The 18,896-nt window shown below is 36.2% G+C and overlaps 1 protein-coding gene across 1 annotated transcript in view; it reads right to left on the bottom strand.

Annotated features, from left to right (window-relative positions):
* LOC106125972 (uncharacterized) overlaps positions 1–16,946 on the bottom strand; it is a 25,281-nt gene extending 8,335 nt beyond the window's left edge. Inside the window, exons 1-7 of the mRNA XM_013323386.1 lie at positions 16,495–16,946; positions 3,179–3,276; positions 2,309–2,476; positions 1,931–2,044; positions 1,282–1,435; positions 629–774; positions 35–134 (exon numbers count right to left, since the gene is read on the bottom strand). Of these exons, the coding sequence (XP_013178840.1) occupies positions 35–134; positions 629–774; positions 1,282–1,435; positions 1,931–2,044; positions 2,309–2,476; positions 3,179–3,276; positions 16,495–16,711 (997 nt within the window). The 5' untranslated portion in view covers positions 16,712–16,946. The remainder of the gene's footprint in view (positions 1–34; positions 135–628; positions 775–1,281; positions 1,436–1,930; positions 2,045–2,308; positions 2,477–3,178; positions 3,277–16,494) is intronic.
* Between the last annotated feature and the right edge of the window lie 1,950 nt (positions 16,947–18,896).

Raw genomic sequence — 18,896 nt, 5'->3', positions numbered from 1 at the left:
ATTTTTTATTTTATCTCGCAAAGACAATACTAACTTGGACAATGATGTGGTGAGAGAGGTGAAGTTGCTGCAGAAGGAGGCGTGTAAGAAGACTGTTTTACTAACGCGTCTGCTATTTGAGCAACACCGGCATCCTGTAATTATATTTATAGTGGGTTTCTGATACTTAAATCCATTTAATCATCATCAGCTCACTATAACCCCAGTCTCGGGTCTCTGCACCTCCCCTAAGTGAGAGTATGTGATAGTGAATGCTGGTCCAGTGCAAGACTTGACACATATGTTTGAGTTTGTCAGATATGTGCAGCATCACGATGTTTTCCTTCACCATAAGAAAGTAAATCGGAAATGCAAAAACACATTGGTACATGGCGGGTTTCGAACCCAGTACCTGCAGATTACAAGTTAAGTACTTGACTTGATCTTACTAATATTATAAATGCGAATGTTTAGATGTATGTTAGAAGATATCTCCGGAACTGCTGCATGGATGTTAATGAAATTTGTCGTACATATAGAACATAGTCTGAAAAACATATCACGTTTACCTACAACGTTGCAGACGACAACTATTTAATAAGAAATATTTGTGTTTATTGTCTGAAACCTGGTTTTACGTTAGTTTTACCTGTATCAGATTATTGGATAGATCTAACAGCTGCAGCCGCGTGTTCAGTCTAAGCAGTGATGCGAGCTGAGCCGCGTCCTGAGCGCTCAGACGATTATCACCGAGTCTGAGTTCACGTACTGAGTTGTTTGACTTTAAAGCCATCACTGAAATAACTTACTAATATAAATGCGAATGTTTATATGTTTGTTTGAAGGAAGATTAAGTTTTTTTTTAAATTCCTCAAGTAATATTAATAAAATTGCTGTATATGTATATTATATCGAGAAAAGAATGATAAGAAAATCACAATATATAAAATTTTGTCTGTCTGTATGTCTTGATGGATGTAGGTATTTTCAGAACGGTTGCATGGATTTTTCTGTAATTTGTCATACATATAGAACATAGTCTGGAAGAACACATAGACTAATAATTAAGTTTTTTTTTAATTTTACGCAAACTGAGTCGCGGGCGACAGCTAGTCGTGTTTTAATGCGAATGTTTAGATGTATGTTAGAAGATATCTCCAGAACGGCTGCATGGATCTTGCTTAAATTCGGCATACAAATAGAACATAGTCTGAAAGAACACATATGTTTTCTTTAATTCCGCGCGGACGTCGCGGGCGACAGCTAACTGGAAATGTTATTTCTACTTACTACTACACTTACCTAAACACAACAAAGGTTCACCGGACAACTGTGTCCGTTGCAAGCACAAAGACCTCAACGGACATGTCGCAGGTCTGAGTGATCGCGCTAGAACTGTCGCGTGTGATGCTTCTAAACCACCGTCTGTCACCTCCAGTTCTGTTAACTCCGCGCTCTAGGAACAATATAAATATAATAACGGCTGAACGGATTTATCTTATCTTGGTCTTGTTCATGGAGGTCTAGGGAAGGTTTAAAAGGTGAGACAAATTCAAGTTTTTTTTTTCATTCCACGCAGACGGAGTGGCGGGCGACAGCTAGTAATAAATATAATATATCTTTGTTAGAAGATATCTCCAGAACAACTCAATGGATCTTGATGAAATTTGACATAAATATAGAACATAGCCTGGAAGAACACATAGACTACTAAGTTGCACAGCGCTGATCCTCGTCAGCTGGTTATTCCACAACACCAGGAATCTTACTAATATTATAAATGCGAATGTTTAGATGTTTGTTAGAAGGTATCTCCAGAACAACTCAACGGATTTTGATGAAATTTGGTACACACATCTGGAAGAACACATACGCCACTAATTACGTTTTTGTTTCTGTGCGGGCGTAGTCGTGGACGACATACCTATATACAAGAATAGTAAAGGCTTACCTTCTTTATCATTCTAGAAGTTGCCTGCCATCCTCTGATACCGTACTCACGGGGTCCCATCACACATACCACTGTCGCACTTTCGTAGTATTCTATCATATCAAATAGTGCCTCCTGGAAACGAAAGACAAAATTTATCAGCTTGCGTTTGGTCACTTTAGGTCCTCACTGAGGGTCTCTGCGTCTACCCTAAGTGAGAGTATGTGATAGTGAATGCTGACCCAGTGCAAGACTTGACACATATGTTTGAGTTTGTCAGATATGTGCAGCATCACGATGTTTTCCTTCACCGTAACAACATAGGATAAATGTACATACAGTCCCTGCTTACAACTCGACTGATTCCTTAAAACTAGATGTACCAACTCCATCACTTACCGCTCCTTCATCATCAATTTCCACATGATCCAACTCTAATCTTCTGAACTGAACCTTCCTTAGCAAAGCTTCCAACGCATCGACTGGGGCACAGCCTCGCAACACGCATTCCAACAGTGTTAACCGCGGTGCACGCGCCCCACCTCCTATCGCATTCTCTGGTAACTCCTGAAAGATTATGACATCTTCTAGAAGAAGACAAACAGTAGCAGATGCCAGCAACTACAACTCTTGCCAAATGTATCGCTCGCCCGGTACATCACGATCACACAGAAGTAACGCTTCAAGTCACAACTCATTTAAACAACAGTCTGATGTGTCTACCTGAGGGCTCATTTTAGCCGATTTTCCTTTCGCACCCTTTTCTTATATGGAAAGGATGGGAAAGGGTAATGGATCTGACGGAGAAGGGAACGTTAAGATAGGGGATATTTCCTTTTCCGTCGATTAAACGTAGGAAACGCATCTGCAATTATGGCTGTTTATTGACAGCGGTCGCATTGCCATTTCATCGAATACTTTCCGTTTGCTCGTTTCCCATCATTGATATAAAAAAACAATGATGGAATTGCTAGAAATATTCCATCTTTATCTTATAAGGAAGGGATGGTAGGGGGAGGTAGATTTGGTACAGGAGACGCACAAAGAAAAAATATGGATGTATATAGGCAGCGGGCGCTTCACTGTTAGAGCGAATTTAAAAGGCCGTTTGCTACCTTTTGCTTCAAAAAAAACTTTTACCGTCTTATTGTCACGAGAGTGTTCCTTTTAATCGTCACTTAACATCAAATTTATTTAATAAAGAAGACAAGCAGTAGTAGTCTGGTATTTTATTGGTGCAGATATTGTAGACCATAGACAAATACTCACTCGTATCTGCTGCAACACGGAGTCTATGGGCGGCGTGGCATGACCACGACAAGCTTCAAGATACTCCGCTGCCAGTTGAGCCTTCGACGTCGACGGAACTGAAAAAAAAACAGAAATCTATTAACATCTGTTCACCACACCATGGGTGTCACCACAACAAATTTATGTCTTAAATTCATTTAAAATGTCACTTATTTAAGCTCTTTGCATACAAGGCAATGTAAGAATCGAAAACATGTCATTAAAATATGCAGTCACGTTAAACTGACTACTTTCAAACCCAGTGGGGGATCTTCATCAGGATGATTTAACAGTGGTAGAGTTCGCTTTAACATCTTCGCACGAATTGGCCCGGTTGGCCCGGTGAAATACCACGACCACACAGAAGACAGGCGTCAAGTGAAAGCAATTCCACGTTTCGTCTGACGAGTATGCGTCCCGGAGGCCTAATTCAGTCCACTTCCCCTTCCCACCTTTTTTCTTATAAGGAAAGGAAGGGAAGTGGAAATGGACTTTCCGGATGAGAGGATGCATGGTATGGGAAGATATTTTCTTTCTGTGCATCCTCTCCTCCGTCGATTAAAGGTAGGCAACGCATATGCAATTGCGTATGTCTATGGGCAACGGTCACTTCGCTATATCAGCGATTTCAGGTGGCCGCTCGCTCGTTTGCCACCTTATAATATAAAAAAAATGAATGTGTGACAGACCGTGTCCGCGAAATGATACCAATCTAATTCACCCTAAGGGTATCAAAACTAGTTGGTACCGACACCGAGTAAGTGTCTGTTCATATAAGTTTTTGATAACGTCTCACGAAAATTTTGATAACTTAAAAAACCCAATTTAAATTGCAAGATGTAATACGATAATATAATTGTAACACCGCGAACGACGAATACGACTGTACAATCAAATAATTCTAGATTATCTTCTTTATATCAGTAGTTTTAATGCACTATAAAATCTAGACTTTGCATCTAGGTCGGGAGATTGATGACATCATATGACACAATATTTACGATCACGTCCCAGTCTAGCTGGCTCTGGTCTGCTTTAATGACGTATTAAAAAGATAAAAAATCTATTCGACTTTCATATTTTAGCTTCCGGGGTACTTTATTTTTAGGCATTTTTTAGGCAAAAAAGGCATTTTCTCCATGAAAAAAAAGAATAAGTTTTACTCCCGGATTTGATTTGCAATATCTTTGTTGACGTAAAAGATTTTTTTTTAAATGCATAAAAAAAATATAAAAGAAAGTGGTGTTAGTTACACTATTTATAACTCAAGAACAGCTTTACCGATATGACTGAAAATTGATGAGGAGGTAGCTTAGAGCCAGGAGACGGACATAGGATACTATTTATTCATTTTTTTCGTATTTATGCCTTGAAGGGCTACTTTTTATTTAACTTACAAATATTATAAATGCGAATGTTTAGATGGATGGATGGGTGGGCTACACTAATTAAGTTTTTTTATAAATCCACGCGGAATGAGTCGAGGTGTATTTATAAAATTACAAAATAAAAAATCTTACGAATCGAATGTTTAGATGTATATTAGAAGATATCTCCAGAACAACTCAACGGATCTTGCTAAAATTTGACGCACATATAGAACATAGCCTGTAAGAACACATAGACTACTAATTAAGTTTTTTCTCACTAAACTTATCATTCAAAATTTCATAATAGTCTAGTTACATATTGTCTTAATTCCAAATCATTCAGTGGCATATACTCAATGGATATATCGCATGTTATGACGCATACAACAGATGGCCTGACGGATTACTACCAACATAACAAAAGTCAATTAATTGTAATTACTACCAATGATTAACTACCGCATTATATATTATGTTATACCGAGAACATATGTTTCTAAGAACATATAGTAAAGTGGACAAACGTTGCCTTTTTTAACTAATATTATAAACCCGCGTGGATATATAAAAAAACTTAATTAGTGTAGCCTATGTGTTCTTTCAGACTATGTTCTATATGTATGCCAAATTTCATCAAGATCCGTTCAGCCGTTCTAGAGATATCTTCAAACATCCATCCATCCACATCACATCCATCTAAACATTCGCATTTATAATATTAGTAAGTTAAATAAAAAGCAGCTCTTCAAGGCATAATAAATAGTATCCCATGTCCATCTCCTGGCTCTAATCTACCTCCTCAACAATTTTCAGGCATATCGGTAAAGCCGTTCTTGAGTTATAAATAGTGTAACTAACACGACTTTCTTTTATATATATAGATGAAAATGTTTAGATGTTTGTTAGAAGGTATGTCTTGAACAGCGCAACGGTAGTAGTAGAACTTTCCCTTCCCGCGGTTTTTCTTATAAGGAAAGGATGGGAAGTGGAAATGGACTTTCGGGATGAGAGGATGCATGGAAAGGGAAAATGTTTTCTTTCTGTGCATCCTCTCCTCCGTCGATTAAAGATAGGTAACGCATATGCAATAGCGTATGTCTATGGGCGACGGTCACTTCGCTATTTCAGCGAATACAGGCGGCCGCTCGCTCGTTTGCCACCTTATGATATATAAAAAAAGAACATCTATGTGTATGGGCTATTTATTAAGTTTTTTAAATAATTCAGCGCGAACAAATTCTACTACTACTTTACCGTGGTATTCTGACACCTAAAACTCTGTATAAAACATATCCCCATCCTTGTCATTATCTTTGACGAAACAGAGATAACAATATGTTTTAAACTCAAAACTTGCACCTCAGGAAGTCACGACTAAAGTTGAAGCATTTTTTATATCCGCCCAGTAGTTTTCGAGTTTCCGAATCGAATATTTTTCTATTTAAAATATTTATTATCGAATCATTGTTATATAATCCAAACTTCAGACCAGCACATATTCTAAAACTGTGTCTGAGTCAAGGATGACAACCCTGAGAACACATGCCCGGCCGCCGCGCTGTCTGCGCACGCGCATGTCACATACTGCTACAAACTTATCTGACCCGGTTTGCATGACATTTATAATATCTCTTAAGCGTCCTTTAACAATGTCAGCAGCAGAACAGTGGTAGTCAACAACTGAGTGTCTCATCCGCTGCAGAAGACACGCCTCAAATCACAACTCGTTACAATTACAGTCTGATGAGTGTGTCTCCCCCAATCCGGTAATAATAACAAAGTAACAGCCCGAGCCGCGGCTCCTGAGGGAGTCCTCGAGTCTTGTTACTCTAAAACGAGGTTCAGTCTAAGCGCCATCTGCGCTCGGCCACCTCAAGCCCGGTAAAGCTGTAAATGCCTCTTCAAGGCAAACAGTGACTACTCAATCACAAAAAAAAAATAGTGTGTATCCAAAGCTAATTTTAGTCCAGTTTTCTTTCCACTCTTTTCTTATAAGCAACATAAAGAAAGGGGAGGTTAAGCAAAGAGAAGAGGGAAATATACTTTCATCGCTCATCTCTTCCGCCGATAAAAGGTAAGCTATTCGCTTCGCTATTTCGGCGAATTTTGATGATATAAAAACGTCAATGCCACAAGATTCTTGTACTGTAGTTGTCTTGTATGTTTTTATCTACGTCTAGGTAAGTTTTTTTCCATTCAGCAATAATGGTAGCAGCGCCTCACACCGGGTCAGATGACTTTGTCGTACTATACCTACCACGAGTTAACGCACACTGACGTCCGTGCATAGTAATGATTGTCATATGATTTTCCAAGAAAATCTCAATTAAGAACATATACTAAGATTGTAATTACCATCTTACTAATATTATAAATGCGAATGTTTAGATGTATGTTAGAAGATATCTCCAGAACGACTGTATGGATCTCGCTGATTTGTCATAGATGTAGAACATAGTCTGAAAGAACACATAGACTTCTTATTATTCCTTTCTAATTCCGCGCGGACGGAGTCGCGGGCGACAACTACTAACATTATAAATGCGAATATTTAGATGGATATTTGTCTATAGATATCTCCAGAACGGCTGTATGGATCTCGCTGATTTGTCATAGATGTAGAACATAGTCTGGTAGAACACTTAGACTACTTATTAAGTTTTTTATTAATTCCGCGCGGACGGTGTTACTAGCGACAGCTAGTCTATCATAAAGCGACTTCTCTTAAAAACAATAGGTCAAAATCAGCTCGAATTTAAACAAAGTGTTCATTGCCAGATTTATAAATGGCTGAGATGCGTCAATCTCGTTGACATGAGGTGACGTGAGAGTGACGCGTCGTGATCGTATAAAGAAATACATTCTGACAAATCATAGACATACGAATACTGGGAAGACATCAGACTATTAGCACAGTACCAAAAAAGAGGCGATTTGAATCCTTTACGTCCAAAAAAGGACTGAAAGAAGATTCCGTCCGCAGGGATCTTTGACTGCGGCCTTGTATTACTTAGGGAACTGGAGGGCGTGTTGACTGAGGCCTGGTCTTACGTAGGGAACTGGAGAGCGTGGTAACCGAGGCTTGCTCTTACTTAGAGCAGTGGGGAGCGTGTTGACTGAAGCCTAGTCTTACTTAGGGAACTGGAAGGACTGTTGACTGTGACCTAGTCTTACGTAGGGAACTGGAGAGCGAGTTAACCGAAGCCTGGTCATACTTAGGGAACTGGAAGGACTGTTGACTGTGACCTAGTCTTACGTAGGGAACTGGAGAGCGAGTTAACCGAAGCCTGGTCATACTTAGGGCATTGGTAGCATGTTGACTACAGTCTGGTCATACTTAGGGAAGTAAGAACGTGTTGAGTAGTCTTGCTTACGACATGCTAGAGCCGTCACAAGAAACTTTATTATTAATTTTCATCTCCAACTAATGAGGAATAATACTTTTTTCTTTTCACAAACATACCAAGACGCCACACTGTCTAAGAGTACATAATCACGCGGTCATCTCCGCCCACAATACCCTCCCTACTACTACCTACTTACATACGTATTAATCTATTTATATATATATGACGAATGTAATTGCATATCGTTATATTTTTTTAATCCTATATTGTGAATGCCATGTTGTCTTTTTACTACAGAATGAGAAATCTTACTTATATTATAAAGTAGCTATCGCCCGCGACATCGTCCGCGTGGATGTATAAACTTAATTAGTGTAGCCTATGTGTTCTTTCAGACTATGTTATATACGTATGCCAAATTTAATCGAGATCCGTTCAGTCGTTCTAGAGATATCTTTAAACACCCATCCATTCACATCACATCCATCTAAACATTCGCATTTATAATATTAGTAAGTTAAATAAAAAGCAGCTCTTCAAGACATAAATTCGAAAAAAAAAGAATAAATAGTATCCTATGTCCGTCTCCTGGCTTCTTTTATATATAAAGATAAATAAATAATGTTTACATGTATGTTTGTTAGAAGATATCTCCAAAACGGCTGTATGGATCTCGCAGATTTGGTATACATGTAGAACATAGTCTGGAAGGACATATAGGCTACTAATTTTTTTTACTCGACAACAACTCTAACTATTAACTATTTAAAAATAACCTAAATAAGAACTGATCTTGGATATTATTTTTATAGGTATTTGTGCAGAAGTTAAATGCAATTTCAATACATTAACTGGATCAAATATATTCAACATCTTTCTTTCCTTTTTGTCTAAGAGATGGCAAATCTTTTAAATTTAACATAACTTTTTTGTTTTAATTTTTGATGAAGTCATAAACGCGCCATAAGTACCCTTTTGTGATAAGAAAAGGATGGAAAAGGGAAGTAGATTTGATAGTAAGTATAGAAAGGAAAAAAATCTTTCTGTGCGTCACCTCCATCGATTGAAGGTAGACAACGCATATGCAATTGCGGATTTAATGGGCAGTAGTTGCTTCGTTAATTTGGCGAATTTAAGATTATCTTATATCTTTAAATTAGCAATTCTTGTATATATATATATATTATATATATATATATTATATATATATATAATTGGAATCTCGAAATCGGCACCAATGATTTTCATAAAATTTACTATATAGGGTGTTTCGGGGGCGATAAATCGATCTAGCTAGGAATCATTTTTAGAAAATGTCATTTTATTCGTGTTTTATCGATAATCAACTTAAACATAAAGTTGGAAGAAAAATAACAAAAAGGAGGCGTTTGAGTGGTCTCAACTGAAAAATATTATTCATATTTCATAATTTTATTAGTAATTCGTACTTAAATATAATTTCCAAAAAACATAATTAAAAAAAAAACGAGCAAAGCTCCGTCATCCAGGTACTTAATATTTAAAGAAAACAACGTAAGGATAGACAAAACATATTATCTTTGTTATTACGTTTTATCTCTATTTACATATTTATATACATATATAAATATAATGTTGTTACGCGGAAAACTAGACGATAACACAAATAAGCTTAGGTCATTATCAATATACATAGATTTGAATATATTCATGCGAATGTTTAGATGGATGTTTGTTAGAAGGTATCAACAAAACGGCTTATCGGATTTTGATGAAATATGACATAAAAGCAGAACATAATCTGGAGGACAGTGGTAGAGCCCGCTTTAACATCTTCGCACGAATTGTAACGGCTCGACCGGTGATATACCACGAGTACACAGAAGACAGGCGTCAAGTGGAAGCAATTCCAACTACAGTCTGATGAGTGTGCGTCCCGGAGGCTTAATTTAGTCCTCTTTCCCTTCCCACTCTTTTTCTTATAAGAAATGAATGGGAATTGGAAGTGGACTTTCCCGTTGAGAGAATGCATGGGAAGGGAAAATATTTTAAATATTATAAATGCATAAGTTTAGATGGATGGATGTTTAAAGGAATCTCCAGAACGGCACAACGGATCGAAATTTGACAAAGATATAGAACATAGTCTGGAAGAACATATAGGATACTTATCAAGTTTTTTATTATTCCATGCGTACGAGGTCACGGGTTACAGTCTAGTCTTGTTATAAATATGACGCATTTACTTTGAACATGTCACGTTCGCAAATGACAGATTAAACTAAATGTACACAATGATGACAGGTTGGACAGACGTGTCACGTCAAATATGTTTCCGTACGGTCATCGTGTCATTATGACGGCTATCTGCCGACTAAGATGTTTCCCGTTGGGCCCGAGATATTTTTTAATTAAAGACAAAGGTTTAAAATAATAAAAGGAACATAGGAAAAACAGATTCTATTCTTAAGCCTAGGTAATAACTTAAACTTTGGTCTTAAACATGACAGATAGAATTTCACTAATTTACCTCTGTCGATAAAGACTACGAAATAACAATAATTGTAAAATATAAACGTATTACAAGAAAGAACACACAGTGTATTTCGTTTTTTTGATTTTTTTTTATATCATAAGGTGGCAAACGAGCGAGCGGCGAAATGACCGTTGCCCATAGACATACGCAATTGTATTTGCGTTGCCTACCTTTAATCGACGGAGGAGAGGATGCATAGAAAGAATATATCTTCTCTTTCCATGCATCCTCTCATCCGGAAAGTCCACTTCCTCTTCCTATCCTTTCCTTATAAGAAAAAGGGTGAGAAGGGAAAGAGGACTACGCACACTCATCAGACTGTAGTTGGAATTGCTTCCACTTGACGCCTTGAGGACTAAGTTAGTCCTTCGGGAATTTCGTTTAAGAATGTTTTTTTTTATTAAGTAACTTTCTTTTTGTTATCTTACTAATATTATAAATGCGAATGTTTAGATGTATATTTGTAAGAAGATATCTCTAAAACCGCTGCATCGATTTCTCTGAAATTTGTCATACATATAGAACATAGTCTGTAAGAACACATATACTACTAATTAAGTTTTTTAATACCGCAAGTACGTATTATATTATATATAAATAAACGCATCCCTAAGTCGTCTTAGGGCAATAGGAAAATTCCATAAAATCGTACAATTTCAGAGCGAGTGACCAAAAGCTATTCCAATGTTATTTATATACGTAATTTATTTTTGGATGCTGGTTACTGGCGGTTCTCACTTCAAAACACGCTTTGCCAAACATAATGGAAAGTTTGTATAACCGTTTGCATTGCAAAAACATGTACAAAACATTTTTTTTAATAACAAAAAGGGGTCAAACGAGCAGCGGGAACACCGAGGTGTTCAACGACCATGGACATCAGCAATACCAGAGGAACCGCAGATGCGTTGCCGGCCTTTGAGATAGTGATAAACTCGCTTCTTGAAGGAGGAAGTACAAAACATACCTAGCTAGGTATATTTTTGATAGCTGATAGCTGTCGCCCGTGACTCCGTCCGCGCGGAATTAAAAAAAAACTTAAAGTAGCATATGTCTTCTTCCAGACTATGTTCTACGTGCACTTTTCATACAGCCGGTCTGAAACGTGAATTAAAAGTACATACTGTATCACTATTCAGGGGAAACTACAGGATGATTAAAACAAGCAGTTCCCCGCGACTTTATTCGCGTAAAACAAAAATTAATTAATTAAATTCTGTATCTTTTTGTTAAATATAACATTTCTTGTTGATCTTCATCACAACGTATGAATCATCACATCTGAGATGATGTAACAATGTCTTTAGCAACTAAATATAAGTAATTTTTCTATGAAAAATTATCTAGAGTTATGTATACGGCTATCATCATCATACTTATATTATAAATTAGCTATCGCCCGCGACTCTGTCCGCTTGGATATGTAGAAAAAACTCAATTAGTGTAGCCTATGTGTTCTTTCAGACTATGTTCTATACATATGACAAATTTAATCGAGATCCGTTCAGCCGTTCTAGAGATATCTTCAAACATACATCTATCCATCCAATTCACATCCATCTAAACATTCGCATTTATAATATTAGTAAGTTAAATAAAAAGCAGCTCTTCATAAATTCGAAAAAATGAATAAATAGTATCCCTATGTCCGTCTCCTGGCTCTAAGCTACCTCCTCACCAATATTCAGGTATATCGGTAAAGCCGTTCTTGAGTTATAAATAGTGTAACTAACACGACTTTCTTTTATATATTTAGATGTGAATGTTTAGATGGATAGATGGATATTCCGAAGGTATTTCCAGAACGGCCGAATGGATCTCGATGAAATTTATCATACATATAGAACATATCCTGGAAGAACACATAGACTACTAATTATGTTTTTCTTAAGAATAATAAAAAAACGTAAAGTTTTTTTTATTATTTTCTTTGTTTACCCTTTATTTCATCTGTAGTTTTAGTCTACGTCTAAGCAGTGCAAACGCGAGCCCAAACAATAACGTATGACTAATTCAACTCAGTGCCAAGATCTCGTTAATTGGATACGAGCGGTGTTAACCGTGGGTGTTCACTACGATAACACATCTATAAAAACAAGACACTAGCTGTCGACTGCGACTGCGTCCGCGCGCAATTATAAAAAAATATAAAGATATAAAAATAAATTTTTCACAAAATGAGTGTGATTTTAATTCACGGTAATAATATTCAGATTTACAGAATTAAAAACTGATAAGTACGGGGAGTAATCAAAACAACGGTTGCTCAGTGCAGTCTTTTATGACTTCACCTTTCGTAGGTCGCAGCCGACCGTTCCTATTTACGCATAGTGTAAGCGTATACATAAAAAACTTAACTAGTATGTATTCCAGACTATGTTCTACATCTATGCCATTAGCGAGATCCATGCAGCCGTTCTGTAGATAGCAGCAAACATACATCTAAACATTCGCATTTATAATATTAGTAAGATATCAAACGAAAATGTCTATAAAAATCGAAAATATTACTCAATGGCACGCAGCTTTGCGGACAGACATCTTTATATGTAACGAACGTGTATTTCTTTCGATGTTACGTTTTTTTTTATAACAGAAGGGGGCAAACGAGCAGCGGGAACACCGAAGTGTTCAACGACGCCCATGGATGCAATACCAGAGGAACCACAGATGCGTTGCCGGCCATTGATGTGGTGATAGGCTCGCTTCTTGAAGGAGCCTAAGTCGTAGCGGTTTGGAAATACCGCTTCAGACACCGCTTCGTACAGACACTTCAATTATATTAATTGTATAGATAACAAGAGGTCACACACAGGTCAGTGAAAACCTACGTTATAATCGTTATGGATAAGTACCCATGATGGGTAGCCACAGGTGGATTGGATATATCACCATTAATCATTTCTAATGATTGTTAATAACATGGTGTTTAATGTTTATATTTTGGACCCGGATATAAGTAATATAAGATTAAGCTCAAATTCCACTAAGCAACTATGCAACACGGCTTCTACAAGCAATTGATGTACAGTCAGGGCCATTCGCGGTGTTCCATTTACAAAATTTGCCTTGTTCTTTACAATGAGATGACACGATCCTTCTTAAAAAAACATTTAGATAGCATTGAGACGCGGTCAGTAGCGGTGTTAGGGTAGGGCCAGTTGGGGCGGCCACCTAGGGCGCTGGGTGTAAAGGGTCTCCGCTGGCGCCAAAGTCGGATATAAACGGGCGCCTACAGTGTCGACTCAAATACTCTATCTTTGGAAGATTTCCCCTGAAACAAAATAGGAGGAGCGATGCAAAAATCTCGCCCAGGACTAGTAGGTTAGTAAAAGCAATTAGATGTGTACCACTGAATGACCTTATCATACCGCGAAGGGAAGAATGGGGGGGTAGCAACCCCAATAGAGATCCCAAAAAATTATAAAATAGATATTATAAACTACTTTGAAGTATTATTACAATCCCTATAGATCTGCATATATAACTCAAAAACTACATGTCAGTTACTAGATACTAAGACTTTTTAAAGATCTTGCCTAGATCATCAGTTAAATAAGATTGAATGTGAATGGCTACAAAGGTATTGGAAGACAAAAAAAGTATGGAATGAGTGTGTGTAAGAGGATATGCATAGGAAGGGGGTAGACTCGGATATGACGGCTAATAGAGATGTATGGAGTGGTACATACTGTGCCGACCCTTGATAAGGATAAGGGCAGGTTGATGATGATGCCTAGATCATCAGCTTGCAATGCTCTTGATAATGAATCAGTCATATGCCTTGTTCTATAGCAACTATAATATTTATAAATTATAGATAAATAGATAATTCTGCATAGCTTTTAACCACAGATTGTTTGTGGTCAGTACATCTGTATTTATGACACTTATATCATCAGGATATGCTCGTTTTTTCTATACTAATATTATATAAAGGAAAGATTTATTTGGTATTGAATAGGTTCTAATAGAGTGTCGGTGGCTCAGGGGTTAAGCACTTGACTAGCAATCTGCAGGTCCTGGGTTCGAATCCCGCCATGTACCAATGTGTTTTTCCATTTCCGATTTACATATGTACATTTATCCGACGTTCTTACGATGAAGGAAAACATCGTGATGAAACCTGCACATATCTGAGAAGTAATTCAAAGATATGTGTGAAGTCAACCAACCCGCACTTGGCCAGCGTGGTTGACTATGGCGTAATCACCCTTAACTTAGGGTAGTCTCCGAGCCCCTTGGTGGCGACATATAGTGAGCTGATGATGCTGATGCAGGTTCTAATACTGAACTGAACTTCAAAAATGTATGGAAGAGATGCGCAACAATCACATCACTTATCCAAAGTTATTGTCAGTTCTATACATTGTAGAAATTCATTTTGGAATTGCTTTTGAGAGAATGCACTTTGTCTAGCCCTGCAGATTTGGAAAATTCTTTCACTGTTGGCAAGCTAAACTATCTCTATCTTTATTAATGGATTATTTTTAATTCCATGAAGATGAGGACATATGCTAGTCACCGGAATTCATTCTGCTCGACCTTATGACCATTGGACAAAATGAAAATTAGAAATTATTCACAACTTGCTAATTAATATCAGTGGCCAGAGATCAGAATAAATGCAATTTCATTATTTTACAGGATAAGCAATAAAATTACATTTAGTCCTCTTTCCCTTCCCACCTTTTGTCTTATATAGAAAGGATGGGAAGTGGAAGTGGACTTTCCGGATGAGAGGAGCATGGAAAGTGAATTTTTTTCTTTCTGTGCATTCTCTCCTCTGTTGATTAAAGGTATATGCAATTGCGTATGTCTATGGGCAACTGTATGTACCCACTAAAGGGCTCAGAGCCGACCCTAAGTTAGGGGTGATTAGGCCATAGTCAACCACACTGGCCAAGTGTGGCTTGACTTCACATATATCTTTGAATTTCATCTCAGATATGTGCAGGTTGCATCACAATATTTTCCTTCGGATTCGAACCCAAGACCTGCAGATTACAAGTCAAGTGCTCAAACCCCTGAGCCACAGACACTCTATTTAGATTTTAATTGCATTTAAAATATGAACCTCAATTTTAATTAGTGCCATTATTAGAGTAGGCACAAACCTTCTTTATAGTCATAATCCTTAGAAAATCCTATCAAATTTTCATCCTTCAGTTTAACATCATTTAATCATCAGTTCATTAAACATCCCCACTGAGAGGCTTGGAGCCTACTCTATGGTTGGTACAACTATGCCTAACCATACTATACCAGTAAACCTACACACATATCTTTGACTTTCTCAGATATGTACAGCATCACAATGTTTTCCTTCACCATAACATCGGATAAATGTATGATTGGTGCATGGCCGGATTCAAACCCAAGACATGTTGATTACAAGTCAAGTGCTTAACCTCTGAGCTATCAACACAATTAAGTACATAAGGGACATGGTGTCAGAATGCCATCTATCAAAAAAATTATGAGGTTGTAGACAAGCCTTCATATGTGACCTTGCTATTATTGGAAATACTGTTTAGTAGAAATTGCTAATGTTCCTGTAAATCCTATTTCAAACTTTTTTTTCCTAACACAACCAATTATAAGATCAGCAAAATGTTCTACATATTGTTTAGCAAGTCATCCCTAATTTATAAAGAAGGGGATAGATAAAATAATCTTAAATGAATTTCTATGAGTAACACTTCTTTTGAAATATATTAACTCTTTGGTTAATTTTATAGTCAATATGTTGGTTAAGAAAAACGTTTTTTCTACTGAGACATGTAATATTGGTTAAATACAATCAAGCATTTTTTACATTTTTTTTCTTTAATTTTAATTCGTAAATAATTTTAGATATTTTAAATGAAGAATAGACTAAAATTAAATCCATAATTTTAGTAAATTACTACAGTACCCTCAGAATTGTATGACTATTTTGATAACATAAAGTTTAATTTACGTTAAATTTTAGTACAAAGTAATTAAAGAAGACAAAGAAGGAAATATTTTCATTGTCAGTATAGTTTTCCAATAAGATTAAAACTGGAAAATATGACTTACCATCTTCCCAAGGGTTGAAAGGTTCGAAATATTTAGTCACTAATTGTTCTTCCTTTGGAAATGAGACCTTTCGTGGCGGTTTAGTCGTCTTCTCACATTTTTCTTCGGAATTTTTATTGTTTATATTTTTCACAATATCAGATGTTTCTTCACTCGTGGTAGGGCATGTCGTGTCTTTATCATCGGCAGACATATCTATCGAGTAACCTACTATCATAAACCACTAATAACAACATCTAGTAAATATTATCCCATATTTTAACACACGAATTCACAAATTAATACTGTTATTGACACAAAACTAGCGCGTAATCACACATGTCGCGGACTCAGCACAGCACCACATAAATTGCGCCGGCCATTGCGTATTTTTTTAAGGGTTTCGTTGCTTTTTTGAGTTTTTTATGGAACTATTCAAATCAAAACATTCTGCACCGTTCATACGCCGTTTGCCGCCATATTGGATTGAAGAAGACAAAAGGAAAGATTTCGACAAGTACCGCTAGGGGTCGTTTTTTTCTGATTAATGTTGTCAGTTTAAAAATTTAAAACATTGTTGTTATTGATTTAAAAAAAAATTTAAGCACATTTTTAGACTCACTTTGCTTGTAAAATTAGAACATTTTCATCATTTCCAAACAAAACATTCGAAACTTTGGCTATTCCAATTATTTCACAACAAAAAAATTTTCTTTAAAAAGTTTTCGTATCTGCGCTAGATGGCACTTACCAAAAATTTGAATGTAACCTAAATTCTACTTATAAAAATTAGAAAAATAATAAAAGATGGCACTATACGAAATCTTACTAATATCATAAATGCGAAAGTTAACATGTATGTTTGTTACAAGATATCTCCAGAACGGCTAGATGGGTCTCGTTGAAATTTGGTATAGATGTAGAACATTGTCTGGAAGAACACATGGGGTACTTTTTAGTGACGAAAAAATAAAATAAAACTCATATCGAATAACTAATATTATTTATTTAAATTCAACATCACATATAATATGGTCATATCTTTCTTGGAGATTTTTTACTTATAACTAAATACTTGTATATAAACATTTTACATAACAATTTTTGTAAAATTCGCTTTGGACCAAAGATTTAAAAACACATACAGATTAAATAAAAAACATGCTATTTCATCATAGAGTAAATACCGAATCTTTATACCTAATCAACAAAGATTAAATACAAGACAGAGTATTGACGTCAAGTAATTGTGAATTTCATTTGCTTAAAATCTGTACAAAAACGTTTATCCCTCTCAATTATATCTTCAAAGGTATTAACTCATTAGTCCGTTAATAGTTAATATAAGACACTCGATAACGTAATATCATATTGTTTATATTACGCGCCACGCAGCAACTTATCCCTTCGTAAAACTCCGATAAAATTTGCTTTTTTTATAACAGAAGGGAGCAAACGAGCAGCGGGAACACCGAGGTGTTTAACGACCGTGGACATCAGCAATACCAGAGGAACCGCAGATGCGTTGCCGGCCTTTGAGTATTATTTTTCAATGTAATCGTACGGTAAAAATATTTTTTTTTGCTTTTGATTTAAATTCAAAATACTCAAGAAATTCCTTCATTCATAAAAACAGAAACCATAATAATATAAATAGAATGAGACAAAATACTGTTTGAATGAAAAGGATAAGTATATATTTCGCGCTTTCCACTTATAAAGTATGCAAAGATATTCGCAAAGAAATTAAATCTTTGGCCTTTATAACGATATATCACTAAATAAAATCATACTTTTTTTAACCAGCTAAAAATAATGAAATAAAAATTCCCGCCAAACGTTTTACCTTTACGGTCTCGTACCAGCCATAAAATCTACAAAAAAAAACTGCAGCCAAATGTCAACTTGACAGTTACCATAGACTAAAATTTGTTTTTGTCACAGATCACAGAGCATATGCCATAATAGTCAAACAAGGATATCTGAGCCGGTGAGATGGATGTATGGATGGATGTTCCAGAACGGCTCACCGAAACTCGATGAAATTTAGTTAACATATAGAACACAGCCTAGAAAAACATATAGGGTACTAATTAAGTTTATTTTATACCGTACGGACGGAGTCGCAGGCGACAGCTAGTAACTTTAACTGGGGGGCGTTAGTGAGTTATCATAATTTTGTTATACTTATGCCCACAGAGTCAGATATCCTTGTAAATCTATAATTTAACATTTTCTTTAAATACAAAGAAATAATATTAATAAAATATTTAATATAAATGGCCGGTATGGCACTCCTACATTAATTGTGATAATTATATGAAAATTTATGTAAGAAAAAGTAATTTAAAAGAAAATTACGAGAATTTAAACGATAAAGTTTCTCTTAACATTGATTTCTAAGACCAAAATGTCTGAATAAA

The sequence above is a fragment of the Papilio xuthus genome, unplaced genomic scaffold (genome assembly GCF_000836235.2).
Source record: "Papilio xuthus unplaced genomic scaffold, Pxut_1.1 DF825355.1, whole genome shotgun sequence".
Classification (NCBI taxonomy): domain Eukaryota; kingdom Metazoa; phylum Arthropoda; class Insecta; order Lepidoptera; family Papilionidae; genus Papilio; species Papilio xuthus.
The sequence above is the reverse complement of the archived record's forward strand: the minus strand, read 5'-3'. Positions and strand labels throughout refer to the sequence as shown.